Source organism: Cajanus cajan, chromosome 4, assembly GCF_000230855.2.
Source record: "Cajanus cajan strain Asha chromosome 4, NIPB_CcT2T_4, whole genome shotgun sequence".
Lineage (NCBI taxonomy): Eukaryota > Viridiplantae > Streptophyta > Magnoliopsida > Fabales > Fabaceae > Cajanus > Cajanus cajan.
In genome coordinates, this window is record NC_138520.1 from 49,634,886 (window position 1) to 49,645,471 (window position 10,586).

The window sequence follows — 10,586 nt, forward strand, 5'->3', positions numbered from 1 at the left end:
AAAAATCGTCAAGAGCAAAGTTTCTTGTGATTTACATGGTTCATAAATAGTGTCTGTGATTATATGTAAAAATGTATGTGCAAATTGTTAGGAATTTAGTATTATGCTACGAAAGTTGTTCCAGAAGAAGGGGATGATAAAGGTAGTAATTTATTTGATGATTGGCAGACCAATTTGGAGATTTGTGTTCCCCTTTCTTTGTGGCTAGATCAATTTGTAAATAATTGACTGTATATTGTCCACTAAATATCAACTCGAGTTATAGGAAATTAATTTGATTATTTTTCATCTATGTATAAATTCCAGATCTTGCTTCTATTTAAAAATAACCATTAGAATCGGCTAAAATAAAAAAAGTAATCTTTATGATCAGCTAGGCAGACTTTCAACTAAGAAAACAAAAAAGACACAAAATAGCATCAGAATTGATTGAAGACCTCTAAGAAAATAAGAAAAACATTTATAACATATTTAGATAAACTTATCTGAAAATACTTTAATAAACAAAAATAAGAAAGAAAATTTATTTTTTCATAAATTACAACTAGTTTATGGAAGAATTAAAAATACGATTTTAAAAAAGTTAATTAGATAAAAGTTCTACAAATTAACTATTACAAAAATTAATTTTAATTTATAAAAAAATTCATTTTATTTTTTCTTCTTAATTGGCTCCTAAATATGTTTATCAAAAATAACTCAAATAAGCAAACATAGTCAGCTGAAACCCAATCTAACTCGCAAGAAAAAAAACATTTAGAGTCAAACTAACTCTAAAGTAACTCGGTTGAGCCAACGCTAATATATATATAAGAAAAGTAAAAATAATTTAGATAACATTTAAAAAGGGTTACAAAAGACTAAGAACATGTTTTATCCTTTTCAAAAATCAACATCACTACCCTATAATCACTTTTTCAACGTGAGCAATCTTTCAATAATATTCACCTTTTGGTTTCTGGCAAAGTTGTTTGAGCAATGGACAATTGCCACAAATTTTAAGATATGAAATGGATTTGGATAGACCCTCCTGTGGCAAGCATTGGAGGTTGGGGCAGTCTTCCAGAACCAACATCTTGAGAGAGGACATGTGCTAAAGAGCATTGTAGTTGAGTCTTGTAAGATTAGGAAAACCATAGATGCATAAAACAAGAGAGGGTGGCAGAAACCTTCATTAGGAAAATACTCAACATCCAACTCTCCAATGCACAGGGATTCTAGAGAAGGATTGGCTCCAACAGCCCCTTTGAGTGATGCTATAAGTTTGGAGCAATTATAGAGAGATATCTTTTTTAGATTTGATGGCAAACCTCCCTCAGGGAATGACTCAACTTTTGGAAAATCTTGTATATATAGCTCATGAAGAGATGGAATGAGTTCAGGCAATGATTCAAATTTTGGGCACTTTCTGATTTTCAAATACTGGAGATGATTATGAGCATGCACCTGTGAGATCATCTGTAGATTGTGACAGCAACTGAGATCAAGAAACCTGAGTGTTGGGAAGAAATCTAGGTGAAAGGTCATTAGAGAGTCACAACAAACATCAATTGTCAACCTTGCAAGGAAAGAGTGACAACAACTCATGAGAATGTTCATTATTATGGGGCAAGAACAAACCCACAAGTCTTCAAGACGAGGATCAAATATGAAGTGCCCAAGTCTTTCCAACAACAAAGGTTCCATGTTGTATCCGTTGATGGTGAGCTCTTTCAGAGTAGCTGGATGATAATCAAACTGCAACTTTCCACAGTCCTTTAGATCTAATTTACGAATTTCTGGAGCCAAGGGAGCAGAAGTTACAAGTTGCTTGCAGTTTTGGATAACTAGTGTCTTCAAATGATGAAGTTGCTCTGGCAGGTGCCCTTTCAGCTTGGGACATTCAATTATAAAAAGATGTTGAAGTCGTGGAAAAGAACCTGTCACATCTTGACGTTTCCAATTGTTCCATTCTTCCATATGACGGAACTTCAATGTTTCCAGGGATGTAAATGAAGAAAAACTACTCCCATAAAAATCAGTATCAATATCCACTACCCCATCAAGCCCTGTAATCTCCAACTCCTTGAGAAATGGAATGAGTCCAACAGGAGGCAAACATTGACAAGATTGACAGTTGTACAACCGTAAGGACACCATATTAGATAATGAATTATTGGATAACCAACGTGGAAATTGTTTACCACTATAGTTCCCAATTGACAACTTCTTCAAGTGTTGGGAAGGCTGTAGATAGTTAATTATAGTTACTTCTTTCTCTTTAGTTGAATCATCACGGTTCCAGGCATAATCCCATTTTAACTCCAGCTCCACAAGGTGTGTTTTATTCTTCAAATCCACTGCTAATGCATCTAAGGGATTCTCAATATTATGTAGATCCTCAATTGATAGGCTTCCATGAAGATTAAGTTCTCCAAGCTGCTGAATATTGAACTCACTACTCTTGCCAACTTGAAATGAACTCATCAATACTTGAAGATTCTCCAATTTTCCCAAATGCATTGGCACCTTTCTCAATTCAGTATTTATTAATTCAAGGCGACACAAATTTGTGAGTTTAAGCAAATTTGAGGGTAGCTCCTTCAAACATGTACAATTGTTCAGCTTCAGTATTTGCAAGTTAAGTGAACATGTTGATTCAGGTAGTTTTTCTATCTTAGTTTTGGAGAGGTCTAATGAATGCAAATTGGTGAGTTTATGCAAATTTGAGGGTACCTCTTTCAAATGTGTACAATTGTCCAACTTCAGTATTTGCAAATTGTAGAGTGAACATGTTGATTCAGGTAGTTTTTCTATGTCAGTATTGGAGAGTTCTAATAAACGAAGATGTTTAAGATTGCCTACAGATTTAGGCACCTCTGTAAGGTTACAACAGTGAGATAAAGATAAGACCCGTATGAACTTAAACTTGGAGTACAAGTCATCTATTGACATCTTACAATGCCATCGATAACCACGAAGATAGTTCATTCCCCAATCCCTTAGCAGTGGCATAAATGTATGTAACCTTTCAGCATCTTGTGAACTCTTAAGCACATCAAAATATTCAGCGTGATTGGTTGTAAATGATAAATGACGAGTTGTTTTGAGTATACCTTTTGCTTGATCAACTCCTAACCTGAAACAGATGTCCCCGCAAATATATTTTGCCAAATCATTTAGAAGGTCATGCATGATAAAATCCTTTCCATTTTCGCTTGATTGTTGAAAGAAGGACCTAGATAATAGATCATTGAAGTACTGTTCACCAAGTTCTTCTGGGCTTGCACTATGTTGACAACATTGAAGAAAATTTTGATCCATCCACAACTGAATCAAACCATCCTTGTCAAATTTGTGATCTTTGGGGAATATGGCACAATAAGCAAAGCATCTTTTGAGATGGGAAGGAAGGTGGTGATAGCTTAGAGCTAAAGCTGGGATAATATCACTTTGCTCTAAATCCCATATCTCACTTTGCAATATGCTTTTCCATTCCGAAACTGATTTGTTTTGTAATAAACTTGCTATTGTTTTTAAGGCAAGAGGAAGTCCTCCACATTTTCCAACTATCTTTGTACCGATCTCTTTGTAGTCTGGAGTCGGTGGAGAACTATCATTTGAGAATGCATGTTCTGCAAACAACTTCCAGCTATGATCTTCTTGTAATTGCTTCAGGAAGTGTATTTCTGACCTCATGGCAGAAGCCACTTTTGTGCTGCGTGCTGTGACAAGGATCCTACTTCCCTGAGCCCCCAAAAGAAGAGGTTTTTGCACTTCTTCCCATTTAAGTCGGTTTTCGTTCCAAACATCATCTAAAACGAGAAGAAATCTATTTCCTGTAAATTTTTCTCAGTCTTGCATGAACTATTTCTAGCTCTCTATTATTATCGACTGACTTGGTAACTGTGTCAAGAATTGCTCTTGATAAGTTGAAAACATTAAAATCCTTGGAAACACAGACCCAAGCTTTGAGATTAAAGTAACCCCCTACCCTTGGATCATTGTACACATGTTGGACAAGTGTGGTCTTACCCAAACCACCCATACCCACAATTGTAAGTACTGATAGCTTGTTATCAGTGTTAGAAGTGAGCCAGCTAATGATATTTTCCTTATCATCATTCCTACCATAAATAACACTTTCACTCAACAAAGATGTTGATGGTGATTTCTGTAACACTATACTACCCTTTACTGATCCAAACCCAGCACCACTAGCCTTTTTCAAACCTAGATGAGTGCCTTCGTTAGCAAGTTCATCCAAGTCATCAAGGACTTGTGTCATCCTGGTTTCAATTTCATTTTCATTGTTGAGCAAACTGATAGGAGATATAGAGAAATTGAAATTCCACACCTTTTCATCAATGCTTTGAGCCTGAGATTCAGCTTCCACTTGGCATTTGGAGAGTTCATAAATTTCTTCCAGCAAATCCTCAGCTTCAAACACAACATCTTTGACATCAACAAGCCATGCTCTCACATGTTGATCTCTGAACTGTTGTAGTTCTGCATCATCAGCAAAAGCATGGATGGGTCGCAGCTTTCTCTTCAACTTCTTCAAAAGGTTCTCATCAAGTTTTTTTTCACGAAAGAAGTACAGAACTTGACGAGAAGCAAGTCTGTCAAATGCAACCTGAAGGAAAGCAGAAAGAAGAGCACCACCAACCAATGTTGCTTCCATATATGGTAGGAATTAAGAAAGGGAGTGGAATGGATTTGTAATGCAGCTCAGTGCACGTGCAGTGCCTTGCAGGGTTAATATTATGATGAAATGAGTAGTTATAAGCTATTTTGTGAATGATGGCTTTACTTTCAGGTTTTGAACATCTTTTTGTTTTATGTCGACCAATAATTGTTGAGTCTTGTCGACACCACAGACATTGGGTAACTTAGTCTACCTTCAATCACTAAATGAAGTTACCATTTATATCAGTATACCTCCAAAACTTTAAGTCCATCACATTAATTGTCATATTAAGCATGTTAGAAAACAGCATAAAAAGAACGGGTCTTATTTCTTAAATAAGTTAAACACTTGTCCTGCAGATTTTCAACAATACTAAAACAGCACAAATAAATACATAAATCACCTGTGATACCTGAATTGGAATATTTCCCAAATTTGCCAAATTTATTTTATGTATTAACACCCCAGCTTTATTAGCTTAATAATCGATCATAATGAAATATTTAAGCAAGTTTAGCACGTTTAGTCAATTAATATGTTTTAAACATGTTCGATCAAGATTTAGCATGTTCATGAAATGGAATTAGTTGGTAGCTCTTAACTTACTTGTCTGATCCTTGTTAATAAAGTCATGTGCAATAAAAATACCTGCTGAGTATGTCACAGAGAGATGAAAAGTCACTATCTTACTATTGTCAATGCAGATAGAGCAGAGTTATTATTAGCCATAGATCAAGTTTTATTTCCAACCAATAAATGTGACTCTTCTCGACCACACAAATGTAGACCACGTGAATGTTTAGTCAATTTCAGTTATCACTATCAATATTTGACCATAATAGTATTAGTGTGTCTATTGATATAAAAGTGTTGCAGACTATCATCAAACTAGTTAAATTCAATTTTCTTTTTCCCCGCTTTTATATTTTTATAACATTTTGTTTTTACATTATTTTCATTTTGGTTCACTCTTATTTATTAGTATTTGGGACGACGCTGGCCAGACTCTGCAGTGTTAATTTTTAGTACACATATGTTTCAAATTAGTTTTTAATATAAATATATGTTTTAAAATTATTAATTTTAATTTTATTTTATTTTGGCCTTATTTAAAATTTATATTTAACAAATATTAATTTATATATAAATATTTATAAACATTCATATATATATATATATACATATATATATATATAAATTTGATTGATATCAGATAAATGAATACTCATAATATATAGAATGATAAAAGAGATTACTATCTGTCCCGTCATTCTTATGATTGAATTTAAATAAATAATTTCTTATTTTTCAATATTTTGAGAAATTTAAAAATATTGTTTAAAAATCTTTATTCCCAAATTGTGCTAAAGAGGAATAATACAGTGGTCGTTAATTTTACAAATGTAATTCATAATTTTTAAAATATTTATCACTTTTATTCATTTTATACTATGATAATATTATTTTACAGTTATTTCTGATTTTGGCATGCTGTAGTGTTATTTCTTTTTCTTTTCACATTTATTTTTCCTTTCCCCATAATATTTATTAAAATATTGTAATATCGGTAACTTTATTGACTTATTGACTTAAAGTCAAGTCATCAATAACTCATTTCATCAGTATATTAACCCTGCAATGCATTGTTATAGTCATTCACATAACTTGTTCTTCAAATTAATTACTCATTTTCTTAATTCCTACCATACATGGAAGCATTGTTTGGTGGTGCTTTTCTTTCTGCTTTCCTTCAGGTTGCATTTGACAGACTTGCTTCTCGTCAAGTTTTGGATTTCTTTCGTAAAAAAAAACTTGATGAGAACCTATTGAAGAAGTTGAAGAGAAAGCTGCGATCCATCGATGCTCTTGCTGATGATGCAGAACTACAACAGTTCAGAGATCAACGTGTGAGAGCATGGCTTCTTGAAGTCAAAGATGCTGTGTTTGAAGCTGAGGATTTGCTGGATGAAATTTATGAACTCTCCAAATGCCAAGTGGAAGCTGAATCTCAGGCTCAAAGCATTGATAGCCAGGTGTGGAATTTCAATTTCTCTATATCTTCTGTCAGTTTGCTCAACAATGAAAATGAAATTGAAACCAGGATGACACAAATCCTTGATGACTTAGATGAACTTGCTAACCAAGGCACTCATCTAGGTTTGAAACCAAAACTAGGCTCCAAAGAGCCTAGTTGTGTGTCACAAAAACTGCCATCAACATCTTTCATCATTGAAAGTGTTATTTATGGTAGAGATGATGACAAAAAAATCATCTGTAGTTGGCTCACATCTGACACAGACAATCATAACAAGCTATCAATACTTTCTATTGTGGGCATGGGCGGGGTGGGTAAGACCACACTTGCCCAACATGCATACAATAACCCAATCATAGAGGGTAAATTTGATATCAAAGCTTGGGTCTGTGTCTCAGATGATTTTGATGTTTTTAAGGTAACAAGAACAATTCTAGAGGCAATCACTAAAGCAACTGATGATAGTAGAGACCTACAAATGGTTCATGAAAGATTGAAAGAAAAATTGTCTGGAAAGAAATTTCTCCTTGTTTTAGATGACGTTTGGAATGAAAAGAAAGATAAATGGGAAGCTGTGCATACTCCTCTAATTGATTGTGGGGCTCATGGAAGTAGGATCCTTGTTACAACACGTAGCAAGAAAGTTGCTTCTATCATAAGGTCAAAAGAACACCACTTGACACAATTACAAGAAGATTATTGTTGGCAGCTGTTCGAGAAACATGCATTCCAAAATGCTAATCCTCCCCCAAGTCCAGACTTCAAGGAGATTGGCATGAAGATAGTTGGAAAATGTAAAGGACTTCCTCTTGCCTTAAAAACAATGGGAAGTTTATTACACAACAAGCCTATTTTGGAATGGAAAAACGTAATGCAAAGCGAGATATGGGAATTGGAGGATATTGATATTGTGCCTGCTTTAGCACTGAGTTATCACCACCTTCCTTCCCATCTCAAAAGATGTTTTGCTTACTGTTCTTTATTTCCAAAAGATTATTTGTTTAACAAGGAGTTTTTAATTCAGGTTTGGATGACTCAAAAATTTCTAGAATGTTCTCAACAAAGTAAAAGTCCAGAAGAAATTGGTGAACAATATTTCAATGATCTATTATCTAGGTCATTCTTTCAACAATCAAGTGGAGAAGAAAAGTGTTTTGTCATGCATGACCTTCTAAATGATTTGGCAACATATGTTTCCAAGGACATTTGTTTCAGGTTAGAAGTTGATCATGGAAAAAGTATACCAAAAATAACTCGTCATTTGTCATTTCCTGTCGATAAAGGTCAATGTTTTGATGGGTATGAAACTTTACATGATATTGAAAGGTTACGTACATTTATGCCAACAACTAAGCTCAGAGGTATTCATTATAATCGTTGGCATTGCAAGATGTCGTTACATGAGCTGTTCTCCAAGTTGAAGTTCTTACGTTTCTTATCTTTGTCTCATTATGTCCTATCAGAGGTGCCAGACTCTGTTGGCAATCTTATGCATCTCTGTTCCTTAGACCTTTCCAATACTGGCATAGTAAAGCTACCCGAATCAACATGCTCACTCTCCAACTTGCAAATATTAAAGTTGAACAATTGTAAATATTTGAAGAAGCTTCCCTCAAGTTTTCATAAACTCATCAAGTTGCGTCGGCTTGAATTGATTTATACTCACTTGAGAGAAGTGCCAACACGTTTGGGACAATTGAAAAACCTTCAAATATTAATGAGTTCATTTTGTGTTGGAGAAAGTAAAGGGTTCACTATTCAACAACTAGGAGAACTCAATCTCCATGGAAGACTGCAAATTCAGAATCTACGAGATATTCAGAACCCGTCAGAGGTATTAGCACTGGATTTGACAAATAAAACACAGCTTGTTGGAATAGATTTTGTATGGATCCAAACCTGGAGAAGCAGTTATCCAAGGAAAGAGGATGCGATTATAATTGATAACCTAAAACCGCCAAAACACTTGGAGCAATTGTTAATTAAGGGGTATGGAGGTACACAATTTCCAAGTTGGTTATTCGATAATTCATTATCGAACGTAGTCTCCTTAAGTTTGCACGGTTGTAACTTCTGCCAACGTTTGCCTCCCCTTGGACGTTTGTCATTTCTCAAGTTCTTGCAAATTTTTGGGCTTGATAAGATAGTGAGTATTGATGTTGATTTTTATGGGAGTAGATCTTCTTCATTTCCATCTCTAGAATCATTGAAAATCTCCGGTATGAAGAACTGGGAAAAATGGGAATGTGAAGATGTGACGGGTGCTTTTCCGCGCCTTCAAGACATTTCTATAAGTATTTGTCCCAAGCTGAAAAGGCATTTGCCAAAGCAACTCCTTTGTTTAAAGAGACTAAGTATTATTTCTTGTGAACAACTTTTTGAAGGAAAGCTTATCTATGAAAGGCAAGAGGTAGTAGACATTAATATACGGGGACACATAATGGAAGCGTGGTTGATCGAATGGATTGGGAACATCATATGTGATTCTTCAATTGAATGTTTGGATGCTTATTTTGGCCTACATGTGTATATTCCCATGAATCGTTGCTACAATTTCCTTAAAAAATTGAAAATGAGTGGTTGTAAATCATCCCTAATGACCTTTCCCCTCGATATCTTCCCAACATTAAGGTCACTTGAGCTCAGTCGTTGTCATAGTCTACGGATCATTTCACAGGAACACACTCATGATCATCTTAAGAATTTGAAAATTTGGGAGTGCCCTCAATTTGAATCACTGCCTCAATGCATGCATATCTCCCTCCCCTCTCTTGAAGATCTCTGCATAGAAGATAGTCGAAATAAACTTGAGTTACCCCCTGACAAAGGTTTCCCACCAAATCTAAAAACCTTGAGTCTCCACAATTGCTCCAAACTTATGGCCTCAATAAAAGAGGCTTGTGCTTTGATTGTCAATCCCTCTTTAAAATACTTGTATATAGAGAAATTGGATCATGTTGAGTGTTTTCCCGATGAAGGTTTGTTGCCGGTCTCTCTTACTTCTCTATGGATTGAGAATTGTCAAAATCTTAAAAATGTAGACTACAAGGGTCTCTTCCACCTCTCATCTCTTGAGAAAATAGTTCTAAGAAAATGTAACAGCCTCCATTGCTTGCCAGAGGATCTCTGCCAACTCTCTTCTCTCAAGAAATTGATTGTTGGAGATTGTTCCAACTTGCAATGCTTACCAAAGGGTCTCTGCCAACTTTCCTCTCTCCAGAAACTGGTTCTTCGACACTGCCCCAACATCCAATGCTTACCAGACAATGGTCTACCCGAATCCATTTCACGTCTCAGAATTTCAGGCAGTCCATTGCTCAAACAGTGTTGCGGCTCACCAGAAGGCCAAGACCATGGAAAGATTGCTCACATTCAAGATGTTGCTTACGAAACTGATTCTGATTCTGATTCTGACTCTGAATTTTCTGATTCTGATTAGTTATTATCATGTTCAAGTTTTAGAGTTTCTTGTGCTATATATGTGGTGGATCTAGGGGATTACTAAATTATTGTTTTATAAAGTTATATTTGCTTCATGGTTGTTGTAGTCGTTCGTGAGTTATTCATAATGGACAGAATACTTCTCACAAAAAAAAATTGTCACGAGACATCATTAATTTTATAGAGATAACTAATTTTGTTTTCTTCATATTGTTTATACTTTCGATAGTCGACTTCCATGGAGATAATTCTTCTTTTCATATAATACAAGGCTTTTAATATATATATATATATATATATATATATATATATATATATATATATATATATATATATATATATATATATATATACGAGGATCTATTTATTTTAAGAATATATCTTTCTAAATTTATTCCATTCAATAAGGTATTTTTTACATTAAATTTCAATAATCCAACC

The 10,586-nt window shown here is 34.6% G+C and overlaps 1 protein-coding gene and 1 pseudogene across 1 annotated transcript; one reads left to right on the forward strand and one right to left on the reverse strand.

Annotated features, from left to right (window-relative positions):
- Positions 1-811: 811 nt before the first annotated feature.
- On the reverse strand, positions 812-6,053 carry LOC145956821 (putative disease resistance RPP13-like protein 1; annotated as a pseudogene).
- A 270-nt stretch (positions 6,054-6,323) lies between these two features.
- Positions 6,324-10,353, forward strand: LOC109802321 (putative disease resistance RPP13-like protein 1). Its single transcript, XM_020363639.3, has one exon. It carries the CDS (start codon positions 6,379-6,381, stop codon positions 10,141-10,143), a length of 3,765 nt encoding a protein of 1,254 aa, XP_020219228.2. The 5' UTR covers positions 6,324-6,378; the 3' UTR covers positions 10,144-10,353.
- The last annotated feature ends 233 nt before the right edge of the window (positions 10,354-10,586 follow it).

Coding starts and splice junctions, on each gene's coding strand:
- LOC109802321 (XM_020363639.3), top strand. CDS start 6,379: ATGGAAGCATTGTTTGGTGGTGCTTTTCTTTCTGCTTTCCTTCAGGTT.